We start from the raw sequence: 21,689 nt of genomic DNA on the forward strand, positions 1-21,689 counted from the left end.
GCATCAAGAGCGTTTTCACAATATCAGTGTCGGTCCCAGCTTCCAAAGATAATTAATGTATTAATAGAAAATGGTCAGAAATTCGACTAGAAAGAAGTCACATTTTGTAAAACATATGAAAAAAAAAACGCAAATATTTTTCTATTCATATTTTGTAACTGTCAGTCCCAGTCAGTCAGCGCTTTCCTACCTAAAAGCTCAACGTCGGCCCCTAGGGACCGACGCTGGGCTTAACGTGTTAACCAACATTAGGTCAAGCCTTTGAAAAGTCGAACAGCAACTTTGATAATTGTTCATGGCTTTGTAATGTAACCATATGGTAAGTACTGGCATCTAATGATAGTAAGTTAGTTCTTTATATTTAAGAGGCTTTAAACTTTGCAGTTCATTTGCCTCTAATCAAATGATAGCTTAGAATATTAGCTACAACTTACTATCAATTTCATTAATTTTGTTATAACTTCATTGGGCAATTAGTTCGGTTAAAAGCAACTATGTGCGGAGAGAACATATCCTCACATAACCTAACAAAAAACAAAACTTTACAAAATGCAAGAGTATGTAAACTTTTCTACAGTATTACTCAAATTAAAGAACATATATTGTGATGTAGGAAAAAACCCATTGGATTGAACCTCCTTCAAGAACAACAAATGTAGGCTTTGGCCAATGTTTTTGTTTGGCGAATTATTCGTAAAAATGATTATTGAAGATTGGATTTCTGTAACGCCAACTATCAAAATTACACCAAAGGCTTTCGTCAAAAAAAGGTACAGTTTGGTAGACTATGTGTAGAACATGATTGAATCATTAAGAACATTGGGTGTAAGTGTAAAGACTACCCAAGATCAACGCTCCTGATGCTTGGTATCGTATCGTATATCGTAGCGGCATAAAAATATGATGTAAACAAATAACTACTGTCCTGAAGATAAGTGAACATCTATAATGCAGAAACTTGGCATGAATGTCATGAACAGAGTTGCTACAGTTGATACATAAGAAATAATCTGTTCGATTATGTTTATTCTGTGTGCATTGTTTATCAACGATCAAAGAGTTTCGTGCTGTGGTGATGAAAATGTTTTTCGAAGCAGTGTGCCCAGGCGCTTTTTGCATAAGTTTGAAAAACCTGGTAGCGAGCGGTGTCTTGTTTTTCGAACCATTAGGAGGTAGTGTGCTCGTGGATGGCCGGAAAGATCCGACAGAAGATGTTCAGCAAGGATTGAGCGAGTTATCAAGATCGACAGGACGAATTCGACAGAAATAACAACGCTCTGCATGTAAATGGCCTTTGAATGGTGTTCAAAACATGATCGGGGATGCCAAGCTTTTATGAAACATGTGAAGGCGATCTGGCGTAGTGGTAACATAAAGGTAACGAGTTCAATTCTCACTCCCGACATTCTTCCAAAAATGAAAGTAAAAGTGACGAACCAGCCAAATGAGTTGAAAATCACTATAATACAGATATAAAAAAAAACGGTTTGAAAAAGGTTAGTTACTCTTCCAAACAGTTCCCAACATTAATATTTAGCACATTGTTTGACATCCTCAAACATTACATAAAATGAGCTTAAAAGTTTCATAAAATTTGTACTAGTACAACATTTGCTCAATCGAGAGGGTAGTTTGTTTATAACATATATGTTATAGCAACATTAGAGTAATATTAGAGCGCTAAACAAGAGACACTTTGCAAAAAATAGTTGCAAAATAGCTGTTTACGCTGTCCGTTTTACTCTCAGCGAAAAAAACTCTCTTCTGCGTGTACTTGTGAGACCCATTTTCGATTTATTATGTGGTGTAATATTCTCGTTCATTGGCTTAACAGTACCAGTGGTTTTGTGGACAGCGTGCTTGTGTGGAACAGTCTTACAACCCAGTCGGCCTTGGTTTAAATCCCTGCTTGACATCGTTTGAGATTTTTTTGGGTATATTTCCAAGTTGATATTTATTCTGAGAGAATCTGCTCCATACAGACAAACATATTAACATTCTTAAAAAAAAGTTTTTTATTAGTGCACTTGAGGCTTTAGCACAAGAAAAACATGTTTTCTGCCAAAGATGATATTCTTCCTGCCAACGCTAGTTTGTGTATACCGTCATGGCACGGTGGGAAAGACTTTGTCTTTTCGAATGAAAAGTTAGCTGTCTTGCAACAGCCTCACAGAGTCCAAAACAACAGATTGTGAGTCTATAGCTTGAGGAATATCCAGAAATAGTGACAGACATATTTCACTGTTCCAAAGCGCAATATATCCATATAGTGGCCGAGTGGTCCCACATCCCACATTATCACGCCGGGTGGTTCGAGTTCGATTACCGTTCTGGCCGGGAGATTTTTCGTCAAAGAAGTTTCTTTCGACTTGCACTGTGGTCACGCCTAATCTAGAGCTTGCTACTCCGGAATACATTCAAGGCGTGTTTTTCGGCTCAGAAATCTCAACTCAGTACTACCAATAAAAATGACGCAAGTAATACCTACGTTGAGAAGGCAAAGGTTCCACTGGGAACGATAGTGCCATCAAAGAAGAAGAAGAAAGCGCCATATTCGTGATGGTTTGTAAAGGCGGCAAACTACCACTATCAATGCATGCTTTATATTAGAGGAAGAATGTTTTGCAAAATGTCGTAACGCCAAACAAGGAAAGATTGTACGGGAGCTATTATTACGTGTTTCAGAGCACCCTCTCACACTGCGAATCTGGTTCACAATTGGTGTCGGTAAAATTTGACCGACTTTTTGGGCAAATATGAATGGCCACCAGATCTAATTTTTCATAATTGGAATGAATTTGGGACGATGAAAGTCGTGCGTGCCACCTGCTACAGTTTTGAAAAACGTTTGAAGCTGGTTAAGAAGGTTGAAGACGGTGTTATTTCGAAACATAAGCTGTGAATGATCAACATGATATAACCTTTCGATCAAAACAATCTTCTGTATAAATAAAAGGGTAAGGTAAAATCTGTTGGTAAGCGGAAAACCCGAAGAAGGGATGGTCCGATTTTAGCCTTCTTTATTTAATTCGGAAAACTGAATTCCCACATGTTCAAAAATTACATCATAATAAGCGCTTTTAGTCCATTCGATATTTGCGCTATCGAAATTGATCTTTGTTCGTAGGTGGAAATGGATTTTCAGGTGAAATAACGCATTTTCTTATCTTATATTTTCTATATAAATAAAAATGTAAGGCAAAATCTGTTGGTAAGCGGAAAACCCGAAGAAGGGATGGTCCGATTTTAGCCTCCTGTATTTTGTTGTATCCGTCTCTTCCCGTAGATCAATATAGTGGAGAGAAAAATCGGAAAATCTTGAAGGAAGGTCAGAAAATTCGGAAAATTGAATTCCCACGTGTTCGAAAATTACATCATAATAAGCGTTGTTAGTTCATTTGATGTTAGCGCTATCGAAATTAATCTTTGTTCGTAAGTGGAAATGGATTTTCAGGCGAGATAACGCATTTCCATATCTTATATCTATATAAATAAAAATGTAACGCAAAATCTGTTGGTAAGCGGAAAACCCGAGGAAGGAATGGTTCAATTTGAGTCATCTATATTTCGTTGTATTCGTCTCTTCCCGTAGAATTCCCATATGTTCTACAATTAGCTAAGCGTTTTTAGTCCATTTGATGTTGGCGCCAACGAAATTGATTTTTGTTCGAAAGTGGAAAAGGATTTTCAGACGGAATAACGCATTCTTATTTTTTCTATCTATATAAACAAAAATGGAAGGTCAAATGTGTTGGTGTGCCCTGAACCCGAGGAAGGAATGGTCCGATTTGAGCTTTCTTTATTTTGTAATATTCTCTGTATCAAACATGTATTCCATGCAACGGAGAAAGATGTTATTTCCAAATGCTTGAAGAATCTGGAACGATAATTGTGTCTGAAAATAATTTTATATTATAAGGACGAATTTTTGTAGAAGTACTAGACAATTTATAGTAAAAGGAAATTGTAAAGGGTAAAAAGGGTAATCAATCAATGAAGAGTTCAGTGATTGGACTCACTAACGTTCACTTAGTAAGGAATACGTGGTTTATAAGTATTTAAATCAAAAACACCATTTTAGGCGGAACGAAGTTCGTCGGGTCAGCTAGTAACCAATCAAATCAGAATATCTTACGTAAAATAATCGAAGTTTGGATTTGTATGAGAAAATATCGGACACGGTGTAAACCGACCAAAATGACTTATGGTACTGGGCTGTCTGTTTGGCAGACATTATCTGAATTTGTTTTTCAGAAATATCATGATTTGAGGAAAAAGGTGCACAAGTAACAACTGAAGTACAAACTTTGGCGACAAAAATAGGATTTTTCCAATATTTTACAAGCCTGATTGAGGAAGAGGTAGATGTCAGAAAGCTAGCAAAGTCACTATGTATACCTAACGGTGTATTTGGGTTTTTGACGTCCTCCTGATGGTTTTTTTAGTGTTATTCTTGCAAAATTTGAAAATAGTAAGATTTAGGCGGTTCTGGTTTGTGCGATTGAGGGAGGAAAACATGTTAATTGCCTTTTCTTCAACATTTCGGGAAGTGTAAAAATCTATATGAATACAGGTGGAAATCATTTGGCTCATCGAGTGCTTCAGGTGAAGTGTGCAATGGAAAATTTTTAGCTTCCACAAAAACCGTGTTCACCGCTCAAATTCGGTGCAGTAAATGGTAGCTATATTACAGTGCTCGGAGTGTGAAAGCTGTGTATTAAAACCGTTGGTTTTGTTAATGTCATTCATCAGGGGAACTATCAGCTTGCGTTATTTAAAGCACATTTAACATTTGTGCTATGATGTCCGAAAAAAAAGAAACAATGTGTAGTTTTTGTGGAGAAGGTGTATAAATAGAACCCAGTCCCAAAATATCATTCACTTTTGTACTGTCGCTCAAACAGAAAAGATGTATCAATCATAGATAAAAGATTGGTTTGATATTTCATATAAGTATGATCATTCGCTCATGTTCGCTTTTGCAGTATAAACGTTTACTACACTCGCCATCTTTTCCTGGTACCTCCAGATTACTAGTTGTTTTCATTTCTACTGACGTCCATAAAAGGCGAAACTTCTAATGATGATTTCACTGTCCAAAAGTTTGAAGAAAAAATCTTACTTGTACATTTTAGGATTCAGATATAATATTGTGCATCAGCGATAGTAATGAATTAAAATGTTATATGACGAGAGAACTGTTGATGGTTACCACCTCCAAAAAACGTCCTCAACATCAATCATGCTGCGATATAAAATTAATTATTTTTGCAACTAAGCCCGTCAAATTAGTCCCACTGTTATGAGTGATGGTGTGACACCCTGCCATTCGGAATTATATCCATTTTCTCGCATACACTTCAGCACACACGCACACTATCCGGTTGTTGGAAGCAGATGAGATCAGCAGTCACAAAAATAAACATTTCACCAGTTTCAACCGCGCTATTGGCGAGCGGCCTATCAGCGCACTCAATCCCCATTCCAGCGCGTTCGTAACTCATCCATGTCTTCGCCGGGGTCAATCACGGGGAGATGCGCCTCAATTAATAAAAATTGGTAATCGAGAGTAATTGTGCAGAACGAAATCGCATCGTTTAAAAAGGTATTGTTCCTGGTCACGATATAATCCTCTTAGGCTGTAAAAGGATACTGGCCTTTCCCTTCCAATGAGCGAGAAGATGAACATAAATATCGATCGATCGATCGACGAATCCTCTCCAGTAATTCAATCAACAGTCGCACACAGACGGAGAGAACTTCCTTTTCGGTGCCAATCTGTGCGATTCACCAAAAACGGGTCACTCTTCAGCATCCCATGGTTCTTCCTCGGCTGGTATCCTTTTCCTCCAAGAGGGCCACCACCGCAAGTTACCCCTTATCCTCGATGGCATTCTGGGTCTGGTAGTCGGTCTGGTTCATCTCGGTGATCACGACCTCACCGGTCTGGTCGGACGATTCGCGCCGCTTGGTGGTCGTCTTCTTCACCTTGCGGGTTTTCTTGACCTCGATGGTCTGGGTATGCATCACATCAACATCGGCCATTGTTGCTTCGTTTGGATTCGAACGATAATCGATTGAAAGAATGGAAACGCAAAACGAAAATCACTTGCGCGCGCGAGACAGGGAAAGTAACACTTATTCCAAACTTGTTTCGTTTCGAATAATCACTTCCACACGGACGGCGGAAAGGAAGCACACACAATTCACAGTATCACTCGCGTTTGGAACAGGAAAGAGCACTCCGTCGACTGGCGATTCCGCGATGCTGCGAATTATTAGTAAGTATATTTAAGCTAAGCTAGTAGCGGACTGTAGCGCCTCGAAGTTCAAATTTGATCTCGATCTCGTCGATCGGCGGTCGGCGTTTTTTTCCTTGCCATCGCCTTGCTCACCATGAAGCTGCCGCCGTTAATTCTGCCTGTGACTGCTCCAGAGAGTTTTCACTCTCAGCACAAATTTTGTGTTTTCTTTTTCGAAATCCACGTTGTAACGAATTGCTGCAAACGTCACCGAGAAACGTCGTCCCTCCCGTCAGAGGCAGCCGAAATTTTTGGTGACGTAGTTTACTCCCACAGTTTCTCGGATGACGAACACCAGCTATTTGTGACGCTGTGAGCTGTCCGAGGCGGGTCTCCACTCTTGACGCAACGGCGCAAACGCATGCTAGAACTGGGAATCTGGTCGGTTCTGCGTTCTGCGCTCCATCATCGGGCTATTTAATGGTGGTACCAAGCTCTGGCATCTGGTTTCACTTTGTTGTGGCGGTTACTCTGCCGCTTGGTAGTGTTTTCACGTGAATCGAGCGGCCGAATGCATTCCGATGCTGAGTCTCGATCCATGGTTATATTTAGTAAGTTATGTTGCGAGCGGAATGTGCATTTACGCGATCAGATCGCGCAAGTATCATTCTTCTGTGCATTGAACTCGCATCAAACGGTTTTGCCAGGTGAATTGATTTGGAGACGTTGGCCGGATTGATCGTAATATTTAGTTTTATGACCACGAAGGATTGGAAAATGACAACAGCGAAGAACGGATAATGAGTACGCTACAGGGTGCGCCAATAAACTATACGAATTTTTGTTTTGTTTCTTTGTCATTTTCGCCTGTTTAATGCGTTTTTATCCAGGTGTTTTATTCGAATCTAGTGAACCAAATAAACATGGCTTATTGATAATAATAATAATAATGTGTTGATCAGAAAAAAGTTGACATTTGCCCCGGGTAGCATCTAGTTCTACAAAGTACAAATATAAACTTCAATATTGATGCCGCCAACATCAATAAACACTGAAAGCCTTTTAAAACCATCTAATTCTTTAAATCCAAAAGTCATTACTCTAGTAGAATGTTTCGGTTTAAACTTCAATTTTACTTTCCCTGGGAATTTTGGAAATGACTATAAATCAATCTGTGAGGGTGCAAATGCTCAAAATGCTCAAATGCTGGATTTCGTGTACATGTAGATCGCGAACATTCGCTTCCTTGCTTCCGTAGCGCAGCGATAATGTTTGACTTTCGTATAGTTATTCGCTAAATATAATGGTCATTCATATAGGTACACACTTGTAAAAGAATTTCACTTGTGGAAGAATTGTAAACAGTAAACTATAAACTAATGGGTAGCTTATGGTAATTTTTAATAGTTACAGTTTCGGGGATATTTTTTTTAATAATGGACAATATCGACAAGAAAACAAGGAAAAGAAAAGGAAGTTCCTAGAAATCCTTTTATATCATCTTTTTATGCCCCATCTAAAAAAACGCATTAATTCTTAGTTTACCAGGAAAACAGAGACGAAGAATATTAGAAATATGCAAACTTTATATTCCAGAACCATTATCATCTGGTAATTATCTAGAAGGTCGTTATTCATTCTTCTCTTCGATAAAAGACCAGAAAAACACGCAACAGCTGAATGAAATGTACAAAATATGTTTGTTTCGAGCATGCAGTTATGCTATGTTCTGATTCTTACTCTAATGAAACCTCAATCGATCCATACGTTTTTATGTTATTTTATAGCTCTTTATACTTCCATGAATTATATTCAGTTGCTTACTTTTAATTAATATCAGTGAAAAATTCGAATTTCGTTATTTGTGTTGGAGTATCAAAAATTACTCTATTTTAAGGAGGTTGAATTAGATGACTATTAAAACAAAATAAAGATGAAGAAAACATATTTTTTTGAGTTTTTTCATTCAATCATAACCTCTTATTCAAATAAATGCCAATAAAGCCTGAAAAATACACAATGTCAATATTACAGAGAAGTTCAATTTTCGGTCTGTGGCACCGTGTGCGAGTATACGAGTTATGATTTTGCACGCGAGTACAGGAGGGTTAAACAATTAAATCAAACTTTGTTTCCCGTGTATCAAATTACTCGAGAATAGGAAAGAGAAAAGGATTGAAATTCAGAATCCCATATGGGAGTAGTTCAGATTATACTGATCGTGGTTTTCTATGGGTTAAAGAAGGTATTTTTATTCAACAAAACTGTAGAAATGATTCTTAAAAAATGATTCTAACCTTGGCCTATACTAAATGCTTCTCACTATTCAAACGAGAAAAACAGAGATGTTTATTAGTATTCCAACCAAGTATTCCTTCTCATCTTTGAACCAGCGTCTGATTCAGCAAACTTATGCGCCAAACAAATGAATCATGAGCCCAAATAGTTGTCATTGAAATACCGAATCATCAAGGTATAATCACAAACTTGTCATTTTAAAACATATGCTCAATTAAATGAAATATTATCTCATACACTGTATTAGTTTTACCTACATAACGATCAAACGTCCGAAATTCTGCAACTGACATGTCTCTTATAAACGGGAATGAACTCTTTCACTTCACGGAGTTTATTTTTACACGCAACTGTCCGTGACAATGATTATAGACTCAAAAAGTTGATGGGTCTGAGCCTAGGGGCACGGACGGGATCTTGACATAGGACTGTGATTGTGTGTAGTAATTTCATTTAAATTGAGTTTTTCATTATTCAAAATCTGTATTTTTTCTCTCTTTGATACATCAAATGGATGTCCTGGAAAACCCGTTTCCTGTATGTACTTGTATCCTTTAGATGACATAACGTGGTAGAATTCGGTACCGCATTCTGTTCAAAAATATACACAAAAATACCATCAAATCCATTACTACCCTTTTCTTCTGTTTATTCAATCATGCAAAAGAAGACAAAGAGTCATCATGTATCATTTTTAAAAACACGTCTAAACAGTTAAGACCTACATAAATATAAACCTGAGTTAAATCAATCTATGACAACAAAAATATATTATAGATAAAAATAGCATTATCTCCTTCGTTACCACGTTGTCCGGAACATTGTTTGTAATAACTTTATAGCCCTGTAAGATCGCGACTATTCAGGCTATCACAATCTGATTTACATGGGTATACCCTTTCGATCTACTAAATCAGCCGCCATCTAAATGCATTTATTGCATTTTGACATAACCAAACAACATACTCGATATTATGACATCCTGGACCACAATTACACAAACTGTTAGTAGTGAGACCTACACGATAAAAACATGAATTGAGCACAAATTGATTGGACAACATACAATCTATATAAATAAAAATGTAAGGCAAAATCTGTTGGTAAGCGGAAAACCCGAAGAAGGGATGTCCGATTTTAGCCTCCTTGTTGTATTCGTCTCTTCCCGTAGATCAATATAGTGGAGAGAAAAATCGGAAAATTTTCGGAAAATCCTAAAGGAAGGTCGGAAAATTCGGAAAAATGAATTTCCACATGTTCGAAAATTACATCATAATAAGCGTTGTTAGTCCATTCGATATTTGCACTATCGAAATTGATCTTTGTTCGTAAGTGGAAATGGATTTTCAGGCGAAATAACGCATTTTCATATCTTATATCTATAAATAAAAATGGAAGGCCAAATGTGTTGGTAAGCGCAAAACCCGAGGAAGGAATGGTTCAATTTCAGTCATCTATATTTCGTTGTATTCGTCTCTTCCCGTAGATCAGTATAGCGGAGAGAAAATTCGGAAAATTGAATTCCCATATGTTCTACAATTAGCTAAGCGTTTTTAGTCCATTTGATGTTGGCGCTAACGAAATTGTTTTTTGTTCGAAAGATGAAAACGATTTTCAGACGGAATAACGCATTCCTACATCTTCTATCTATATAAACAAAAACGGAAGGCCAAATGTGTTGGTATGCCCTAAACCCAAGGAAGGAATGGTCCAATTTGAGCTGTCTTTATTCTGTAATATTCTCTGTATCAAACAGGTATTTCATGCAACGGAGAAACATGTTATTTCCAAATGCTTGATGAATCTTGAGCGAGAATTGTGTCTGAAAATAATTTTATATTATAAGTACGAATTTTTGTAGAAGTACTAGACTATTTATAGTAAAAGGAAATTGTAAAGGGTCAAAGGGTAATCAATCAATAAAGAGTTCAGTGATTGGACTCACTAACGTTCACTTAGTAAGAAAACGTGGATGTTTGAAAGTATTCAAATCAAAAAATCTATTTTGGGCGGGACGAAGTTCGTCGGGTCAGCTAGTATAATATAAAATTAATGCCTATTGTCAGTAAATGGAGAATAATTCATTTCACGCATCAACTCCAATCATGAGCTAACGCCCGAATTTAGGCAAAAAGATTGCTCGTTGCGTCGGGGAGGAAGCGAGTGGATAGTGCAATCGAAAGAAAACATACTCAATTAAATCGTCAAATTGTTAACTTTTTTTACTATATTCACTGTTCATGTTTCAAGCAAAAACAATTCTGGGTAAATTTCCTGTCTAATGATATATAATACAACATATGTCGCAATAATCATTTTGAGTAATATCCGTTTGAAAACTTTTGATAAATCGTTACATTTTTCGTAGAGTGACCCCCCTATATAGAAATCAAAGACATAGTCCTATGTCAAAAGATTAAGTGAAGTGTAAGTGACGTGAAAACGTACGTGGCAGTGATGATCGTGATCAGACCCAATGTCAACTCAATCACGCGTAAATCGCTCGCTCGAAACGCAAATGCTGTGCTTGCTCTGTCGACACTGAGAAACGTAATCCAACCAGTTAACTGTTTTTAAGTTGGTACTACTGTCAGTGGTCTTAATGTTCATTTTTTAGTTCGTTTACAGCGTCATTAAGAACAGGTTAACTTTTATTTGCCGGGGGTTTTTATATGGATAATCTTATTGGTCAAAGATATTGTGTGGAATTTTGTGTTGCAAACAAAATTTCTTGTGCCGAAGCTTTTAAAATGTTGTAGAATACATTTGGTGACCCAACTATGTCGAAAACACGACTCCACCTCATCAACTGATAAAAATATCGACAAAACAAAAGGAAGGACGCTCGGAAATCGTCATTTAAGTTTGTAAGAGCTAGCCTAGGAATTAAATATCTTTCACGAGACCGTTCGTCATATTTTGGTTGATGTTTTTGACAAAATTTCGAACCCACGATTTTTACTCCGCTGTCTCAAAAAGAGCCAATTAAAATTTAGCTCAACGTTCGATTTATTCAATATTTATCTAAAAACACGATAACATATAAATTATTAGATTGAGGTAACGTTTTAGAGGTTTTTTAAGTTTGTGGTTTCTAAGGTGTTGTTTTTAATTTCCCACAAAAATAATTCTTTAATTGTTTCTATAAACTTGATTGAAGATCTATAATCACTCTACAATTCGTTCTTCGACGCACACTTTCATGAACTAAACTTCGTGAAATCTATTTTGAATACGCGGCAAAATAATTTATTCTTAAACCTTCATTTAAAATCATCGAACCCACGATTTTTACTCCGCTGTCTCAAAAAGAGCCAATTAAAATTTAGCTCAACGTTCGATTTATTCAATATTTATCTAAAAAAAGTCATATTTTAAACTTTAAAAAATATATATTTGTAAATTGTACATAATCGATTTCGTACGATTGTTTTTGGAGCTGAAGGCTCGATGGAAAAATTCATCGCGCAGGTTTTTATGTCGTCTGGTGTATTTTAGCAACACACGCACACATTGTTGTTATTTTTATGCTTAGATTGATGTGGTTATCATAGTGTTGTGCTTTATTTTTCTAAGAATGTAGAATAATTGGGCTGGTGGAACACACATGTGATCACAGACCTATGAAAAAATCTCGTTGGATTATCTACACATAATTTTATTTTAAATAATATCAGAAATGATGTCCATTGTATACAACGGTTGTCTATCAAACAGCAGACATTTTTGAGGCAACAACGGGCGGGGGTACGTATCCATCTTACTTTTCGCAATTTTTAAAATGTGCGCTGCAATAGAAATAGAATTTGAAAAAAATTTCCAACACTGAAAGTATTTTACTAGTGATGAAATTTTCGATTGAAGCACACCTTTACGAACCTGTTGCTATCATATCTTGGATCGTACTGAGAATATGATTCTTCTATTGTGGCTTTACCCTTGCTCACTGTCGCGCTAGTCAAAAACGTCCGCTACTTTCTGGATAGGATAAATTCAAATCATACACTATTCCTACACTACACACTACACTACTACACTACTACACTACTACACTACACTACACTACTACACTACACTACACTACTACACTACTACACTACGCTACTACACTACACTACTTTTTTTTAAATAAATATGGGTTATCAAATTTGTTCAGCTTTTCTCAGAAATATGAAACAAATTCATTTGTGGATTGCACGAACGTCTTTAGACTCTTGAAATTAATTGTTTGTAATATAAATCAAACGATGAGGTTGCTTGATTTTCCTTGAAAAACTATATTCAAAAACTGCACAGCTCGGATGATAACGATCAACTTCAAGCAGATGATCATATTTTGATCTTTATAATGAAAACATGTTTCTTCGAGAATGCCACATGTAGAGGCAAGCTGTCGTACATAAAATATCGACGAGAACTTGATTCTTGAATGTTGATTAATAATCATTAATAACTAGCTGGCTCGGTGAACTTCGTCTTGCCCAAAATATTTTTTTTATATGAATTTGAATTTATATGAATTCAACATTCACGTTTCATTCATTGATTGATCTTCTAATTGACCCTCCACAATTTCCTTTAACTATAGATTTCCTGTTACTTCTACAAAATTTTCGCTCAAGATTCTTGATTCACTTGCAAATAACATGTTTCTTTGTTACATAGAACACATGTTCGATACAGAAAAGTAAATTTTCATTCATAATTTTTATATTCAAAGTTAGTCCCACTGAGAATTTATTACAATTTTCACTTCACACCAACGGAGTACGAAGCTTAATTCCGCAAATCTGAAATCCAATTGGACTAACAACGATGTCATTGTTGAACACGTGGGAATTTTTTTTTTCGAACTTTCTATTCAAAAATTTAAAATGTTTTCCTCATTGTAACACCGGTCTACGGGAAAAGAAGAAAAGAACAAAATAAAAACAGGCCCAAATCGGACCATCCCTTCCTCAAGTTTTCCGCTTAACAACATATTTGACCTTCCATTTTTGTTTATATAGATTGAAGATACAAGAATGCATTATTCCGCTTGAAAATCCATCTCCATTTTCAAACAAAGATCAATTTCGATAGCACAAACATCAAATGGATTAACAACGTTTATCATGATGTGATTGTGGAATATATAGGAATTCAATTTTTCGAATATTCCGACCTTCTTTCAGAGTTTTTCGAAAATTTTCCGATTTTGCTCTCCGTAATATCAATCTACGGGAAAAGGCGAATACCACAAAATGAAGACGGCTCAAATCGGACCATCGCTTCCTCCGGTTTTCGCCTTCCAACACATTTGGCTTTCTATTTTTATTTATGTAGATAATTTGAGCATCATAGAAATAATAGAGGGCTGGAGCAATGCTCATAGGGTTTTCTTGCTTATTGTTTGCTTTGCATAGCATATTTATGATGTTCTAGTTGATCATGATCTGTTGTGTTTGGACAGAACTATTTGAAAAACAGCCGCTGTGATCTGTATTATCGGTAAAGTTGTTCCTGGTGGCAATTCAGTCGGTTTTCACTGCCATGCCAAGAGGATGAAGATTCTTTTGTATGCAGAGGATATCATTATCATCTTCGTTAATAGAATAGACAAAATGGTTAGACGAAGCCTTTAGGGGTCTGTGAACGCTGTCACCTAGTGTATTTTCGAGTCGGGGTTCAGGATTGTGTCCAACAAGTGCCAGCAACTCCATTTTTGTGAGGGTAAACGTCATAGCAAAATTCCTAATCTATTGATCGAAACAAAGCTAAAACAAAGCTGGAGTAGTGATTGATAATAAGTTATCAAGTATCGTGAACGGACGGATTGTCCTGAAGATAATCTAGGGCATAGGCATGTACAGAAGAGACGGAAAAAGGGTAACCGACCGATATATCATGGAGCGATCCGAAACTGCACGAGAGCTATGTGGACGGGTCCGATTCAATCTCTGTTGACGAAATCCAAGAATGGAATTTGCTGCGACTGTGGTACTGGTCAGTTGTGCCAACCGTCTGGCTGTAGAGTCAATCTGCCCAACCATTAGGCGGTCAATGAAGCAAAGAAATTAACGAAATACGAATACGAAATACCCCCAGACCGTACTTGGATTGGAGAATGCCACCTTCTCCTGTTTTGTATATATATATTTTTGGAATTACAGAGACCATGCTCTGCGTTCTTCAGAAATTACTTGGATGTTGGAGATCCAACGTGAAATACAAATGTTACCAGAAAGATTCATAACGATTCTTTACAACACGAGCATGATTCTCCACAATCCAGACCTAATTCAGGGTTCTTATGCGACTAACGCAACTCTCAATGAGTTCCCGTGTTGGAATATAAATGTTGTTGTCTGACCAACACAATTTCTGTATAATTTCAATCTTCGAAAATGATCATTGGAGAACACCACACTGGTTAATTTTTTTTTTTGAATTTCGATACGGAGAAAAAATAGAAATTTCATGTTTCCACTAATTAAATTTATTAGATGAATTATAAATTGTGTAGAATGAGAAATTATCTATTACAACAGCTTTCTACAAGATTACATATCCAAGTTTTATCGTAAACATTAAAAAATTGCAAAGTAGCGTTAATGCGTTACCCCTGTAATATGTGAACTAACTGACGGATTGTGATAAAACAAGGACTCGGTTTTATTTTGTTATGCAGGTCGGACTCGATTATCCAGAGACTCGATTATCCGGAGACTCGATTATTCGGGATTCGGGATTCGATTATCCGAAGTATTTTATTTTTGATTTTCGGAAATTTTGAATAATTTGCATAATAATTCCACATTGAATAGCTAATATGGGTATCAAATGAAAGGGCTTGACTAGTAGAATGCAGTTATTTATGCAAAATGCAAATACAAGATGGCAGCCACTACAAAATGGCGGATTTCATATATTCTTAGAACCCCATCAATATGGGTATCACATGAAAGGGCTTGACTAGTAGAATACAGTTATAAAGATGTGTTCCAAATTTCAGATCAAACGTTCAACAGGAATGGGGTTAAATTTCTATTAATGTGATACAGCGCTACAGACAAAGTTACGAAGTTTCAAAGTCACAAACATACAAACGGTTCAATTTAGATAAAATCGGTTAAAAAATAAGTGCACATCACAATTATATTACGTTTACCGAGAGAAAATTCGTTTTTGTTTATGACTCGATTATCCGGAATGAAAAAAAAATCAATACTCCGGATAATCGAGTCCGACCTGTATTACGTTTTGTAAATAGATTCTAAAATTGAAACTGTACTATACTAGACGATTGGATAGAGTCGATGAATGACGCGAATGGTTAGTCATAGTATAAAACGTTATACATATAGGAGAAGTGTGTAATACGCACCCCCTAGGCGAGAATGGATTTATCCTAACGATGTTAAATACGTCAATACGTAGATTAGTTAACCCTCAGTCATCTGTACTCGTTCTGTATTTTAGATAATGAATAACAAAAGCGCTACGAATTTTATTTTGTAAGGCGCCCTAAATTTCTAAATATTCTAAATTTTCAATCATATGGTGTTAAATGGCCCAGCAGAAGTATAATATGCCCATGAGTTGTTTCTCTCAGAGACTATAAAGCTCAGAGAAACAGCTTGCACAGTGGTAGACATTCGTTTAGCTGCACCTTATTTTTCCTCAATATGTTTGAAAATAAGTCAATTATTTTATTTTTTCTCATTTCACTTTTGCTCATAAAAGACGATTATTGTTTATTTTCATTGAATTCATTATTAAAAAATAGTAACAATTCACTTTTTGTTTCTTAAATAATTCAAATATGTAAAATTAGGGTGGACATTCGTTTAGTCGTATCTTCAAATTTCGATAAAAAAAATTGTGCAGCAAATTTCGAGTTCAGTAGGTAATATTTTGTATGCCCACCTCCATTTCGGATCACATTAAAAATTCGATTTGACATCAAATCAGACAGCTTTTGAAGTGTTGTCATATCGATTAGGGCCCAACACTCCTCAATTACTGCCTTGAGGCAGGAAATGTTGTCAAGTTGTCGTCCGTTTGCATCGACCATCTCGGCCAAGATTCCCCATAATTTTTCTATGGGATTGCAATCGGGTCTGCAAGCAGGTCATTCAAGAAGTGGAATGTCCTTCTCAGCAAACCATACCTTTGATTGCTTTGAAACGTGGATCGATGCATTATCCTGCTGAAAAACTATATCCTCAGTAGCGTTATTCTCAATAAAACGTCCTCCAGTAATTCGAGATACTTTTCGGAGTTCATTCGAGTGGAAATGAAACAAATGGGAAGCTTGCTGTGATATGAAAAGGCTCCACACACCATCAAAACTTCCGCCCCCAAAGTTTCGTTTCGATCTCACGACATTCCGCTGACTTAAATCGTGCCAATAGTAACTGTAACAGTCCGGGCCATCCATAAAATTTTTTTTTCGTCGGAAAACACAACAGTTCGCAATTCTAGTTTCCATTCCATGTATTGCCGGGCGAAATTAAGACGGTTCTGCTTATGAGTGGCGATCACTTTCGGCTTCCCTTGAAGTTTCTTCCACTTGATGTTTGGTGACTCGTTCAAGATGCGCGCAATATGTTTCTTCGTTACTGGAACAACCAATCTGCCTTAATTTGTGAGCAGACCCATCGTTTCTTGGTTGCTTTGTGTCTTATTTGACCTTTAAGACGCAAAGTTCCCCAAGAACACCAAAGTTTTGGTGTTCCCTTTTGTAGGTCGTTTTATTCCATATTATTTATTAAATGAAAAATTACGTACCAGATCGGCCAATTTTTGTTGCGATCGAGCGATTAGAAAACTTTTCTTCTTTTAACATCTTTATTATTCTCCGTTCTTCCTCCGTTAATCGAGTACTTTTCGCCATTCCTTCAAACTATTCGTGAATCACTAATCTAACCAACTTCTTACATTGCATATCTTATATTTATCGTGTAAATTGAATACTCCGAAGTAATTTTTCAAAAACACAAATAAAGACTCGGTGATTATACGAAATCCTTATTTTTATGCTCTGCGGCTAAACGAATGTCTCGGGAAAAAACGGCGTTTGAATGTTTACATCCACCGATGCCGCCTTGCGCGTGTGTGAGTGGGACGCGCGTTCTTTCAATAAAAGTGACTAAAATATACTACCACTACAGCAAATATGTGTCCCGATAAAAAGAACATTCCTAATTGTTTTGAAAGTGTTTCAAGTTTTTTTCAAGTGCGGCTAAACGAATGTCTATCACTGTATGAATGAAAGATTCAATCTGCCCACCAGCAAAGAGAAGAAACCGTTCCTCCGGTGAGCGTGTTCTCCCAGTATTCGTGCATTAATTCTCCAGTCCGCGCTTTTGTTTTCCTGCATTCTCTGAGCACATAATATAGATGCCAGATGTGAAGACATGTTTTAGTTGTCAAGACATTTAATTTTGTGAAAACATACTGAGGTCATTTCAAAGTATGTGAAAACAATTGTTTGTGTCATTTATCGAACATGATTTAGAAATATCATGATGGTTTGCTCATTTTGTTCATTATGATTACATTTGAAGACTTTTATTCGTGCCATGCATAGATATTTGATAAAATCATCTGGCATCTCTCACATACAAGCTATTTCTCTCGTAAGAATGTTTACGGCCGAAAGCGAGCAAATTGCCCTGATCGAGGGTATGCCATACTGCCCGATGGTAAGCTGAAGCGGGAAATATCAAATTGAGAAAGAAAAGAATCCTTCCTTACCATTTTCTTCATCTGAGATACAAGACGGGTCTATGGTACTAGGTGAGGTCGTTTCGTCACTAAGTTGGTTAGGGGAGCGGTATATGAAAACAGCACGGAAGAAAGTAGAAGGGGAATTATTTGCTTGTAGCGTGAAAGAGACAGACTGATCACGAGCGAGCTTCGGCAATAGCGTATTGTGTTTTGTTTACAAACAAATCACGGTAGACTTCCAAGATGGCTGAAGAGTGGTTTTAGCAAGTTGGCCCACCTTAGTATATACTTCTAGGCGCCTTGCTGAGATATTCACCGGGAACTCGACTCAATAAATATGACCCACAGTTATCGCCTCTGAAACGGTTTCAAGCAACAAAAACCTTATAGAAATGATGTAGAAAATTACATCGAGAATCGCTTCCAAAGAAAATTATTTTTCTTATTTTTTTAAAGCATGTTACAAAATGTAAAACTTACATGGTAGGATTCTATCATTGACTAGCACGATTGCCTGTATCCATTGCATTTCTATTCTTGCCGGTTTACGAGAAAATCAGGCGGGTCAAATTGCCCGACAGGCGCGTTTTAGACAAACAGTTTTTCTTATAGGATCGCCTGTTAACTTTCTTAAATGGTTCGTTTTAACGATGTATTGAAATTTTATAAACATACAAAAAATTATATCGCCATTTGGCGAGTTTGGAGCTGTATCACTGTACGTCAAACTTAATTAAATTGGAGAGGTTTTCCTATAAAAATATACAAACATATATCGATTGGGAATGTTTTGAGATAAAAATCTTTTTAATATTAAATTCAATTTTATAGCAGTTAAGTTGACATTGAGGATTTTTCAACAGTGCATTTTATATGTTGTTTTTCCTGAATAGTTCAACAACTTTCCAACAACTTTGTCAAAGGTTATATTTTAATCAGATATGTGGATTTTGAGACGCGATTTTTTGAAAGAATGATAAATTATTCTGAATGCGTCCTTTTAACCCTCTAAAGCTCAAGCCCGCCTTTAGACGGGCTTCGCGGATTCTCTTTTCAAATTATTCAGACATTATTTTCAATGTTCACCCCCACTAGAACGTCTTTAGAATATTTTCATCTATCGCACATACACATTATTTTTATGCTGGCAGCTTTCTGCTAGGAGTATTTTATGTTGAAAGTAGAAAATTCGTGATAGAAGGGGAGTAGGTTTTTTTTAGATAAATAAACAACTTGGGCGGTAGAGGGTTAGAAAAACAGTCGTAATTTAAATTAGTCATATGATAATGTATTGTAAGAGAGTGTAGGAATAAATTAGTAGTTGAAAAACAAATTGATTTAGGCAATTCGAACAGCTGATACTTTTCGGATCTGATGCGCCTCAAACGCAAAAGAGACAAAAAGTACAAGTTTTTAAGAACTAATATAGAAAACCATTGGAACATGTACACCTTAGCGCGGAACATATATTCTCGGGCCTTGAAAAAGACTAGATGTGAATATATACAGAGGAAACATCAAAATAATAGTAAAGGACTATGGAGAACATTAAAAACATTATTAAATTCGAAAAATAGTATACCGCGTTCCATAGGTTGGAGGGTCAGAAGAAGAGTCAGACCAAATTATTGCTGGTAAATTTAACAGTTATTTCGTTAATAGTGTTCTGCTGATCAACTAAAGCTGATCTATCAATTGCAGACTAGATTGTTTTTCACCTATCACTTTTGTTGAGTTGAAAGGTATCTGTTTTCGGCTGGTATCGATAATGTCAACGCAAAAGAGATTCAAAATTGCTTTCATATCATTGGATACGATCTGCTGGACCTGATAAATGAATCTTTACAATTCGGCACGTGCCAACGGTTTGGAAGGAATCTCTTGTGATTCCAATCCCCAAAGTTAATGGGACGGATAAAGCAGAAGAGCACCGCCCTATTAACATGCTGCACGCTGTTAGAACTTGTTGTGAAAGGTCAGCTAATACATTTTATAGATAATAACAATTTGCTTATACCAGAGTAGTCGGGATATCGAGAGGAACACTCTTGTGAAACTGCGCTGAATCTTGTATTAGCAATATGGAAAAAGAATATCGAGGCGAAAGAGACTATATTTGCGGTATTTCTGGATCTTAAACGCGCTTTTGAAACAATTTCTAGACCCTTATTGTTACAAACATTGAAGCGCATTGGAATTGTAGGAATGGCGTACAAATGGTTTGAAAGCTATTTGTGCGACAGAACTCAAAAGACTCGTTTTATCGATTCTGTTTCCGATCCCATTGGCAACTCACTCGGGGTGCCACAGGGAAGTGTTTCAGGGCCTATTCTGTTTATTTTATACATAAATGATTTGCGATGAGTCTTACGATTACGATACGTAGAGGCGAATGAACTGAAAAGTTTAAAGCCTCTTTAATTCAACATCATCATCATCTTACGATACTGTGACATTTTTTTTTTTTTTATATCTGTATTATAGTGACTTTCAACTCATTTGGCTGGTTCGTCACATTTACTTCCATTTCTGGAAGAATGTCGGGAGTGAGAATTGAACTCGTGACCTTTAGCGTGAGAGGCATGGATGTTACCACTACGCCAGATCGCCTCCACACTGTGACATTAATTTGTTCGTGGATGATACTGTTCTGTTCATCTCAGCTAAGGATTTAAAAAAAACCGCGGAGCACATAGACGAAGATTTGCATTCTCTGGCTCAGTGGCTTGAATTTAAACAATTAAAGTTTAAAAAATACATTTCTGCAGCAAACTCCAGTATTGACGTAAATTTTGAAATAGATGGTGAGACATTAGAACGCGTAAAAGAAATCAAATATTTGGGAGTTATTATTGATGACAAGTTAACTTTCAAGTCTCACATTAATAATGTCATCAGAAAGATTGCCAAGAAGTACGGCGTTTTGTGTCGTTTGAAGAAAGAGCTGACAGTAAGCAGTAAAATTAAATTGTACAAATCTTATATATAGATTTTTGCTCGTCGGTCCTATTCCTAGTAAACAATACACAATTAACGAGAATGCAGCGTTTGCAAAATAAGTTTGATTTTGAGATGTAGTAGATACACTTCCTCTAGTTTGATGTTGGACGCGCTACAGTGGTTATCTGTGAAGCAAAGAATTTATGACTTGACAATGGTGTTCATCTTTAAAATTTTAAACGATATGCTGCCTCGATATTTGTGCGATCGAATTGAAGGAGGAAGTGATGCTTATAGATACAATACAAGAAACGCGAATGATGCATGAACACCAAACTTTATGTTTAGTAGGTCACAGAACTCGTAGTTGTATAAAGGCATATTTTTTTTTTCAATTCGATGCCCAGAGAAATTAAACGTGCGGCAACAATGGCAGAGTTTAAGAAAATATGTATTGTGATTTCAGGTAGTTTCCATCATAAGTACAAAGTTCCA

At 36.5% G+C, this 21,689-nt stretch overlaps 1 protein-coding gene across 5 annotated transcripts in view; it reads right to left on the reverse strand.

Annotated features, from left to right (window-relative positions):
- Nucleotides 1-21,689, reverse strand: part of LOC129770833 (four and a half LIM domains protein 2) — a 422,902-nt gene that overhangs the window by 55,678 nt on the left and 345,535 nt on the right. Inside the window, exon 1 of one of the 5 annotated variants that reach the window (XM_055773943.1) lies at nucleotides 5,876-6,341. The exons of the other annotated variants lie outside the window; for them this stretch is intronic. Within the exon in view, the coding sequence (XP_055629918.1) occupies nucleotides 5,876-6,045 (170 nt within the window). The 5' untranslated portion in view covers nucleotides 6,046-6,341. Of the gene's footprint in view, nucleotides 1-5,875; nucleotides 6,342-21,689 lie in introns of those variants that run through there. 5 annotated transcript variants of the gene reach the window in all.

This window comes from Toxorhynchites rutilus, chromosome 2 (assembly GCF_029784135.1).
Source record: "Toxorhynchites rutilus septentrionalis strain SRP chromosome 2, ASM2978413v1, whole genome shotgun sequence".
Taxonomy (NCBI): Eukaryota; Metazoa; Arthropoda; class Insecta; order Diptera; family Culicidae; genus Toxorhynchites; species Toxorhynchites rutilus.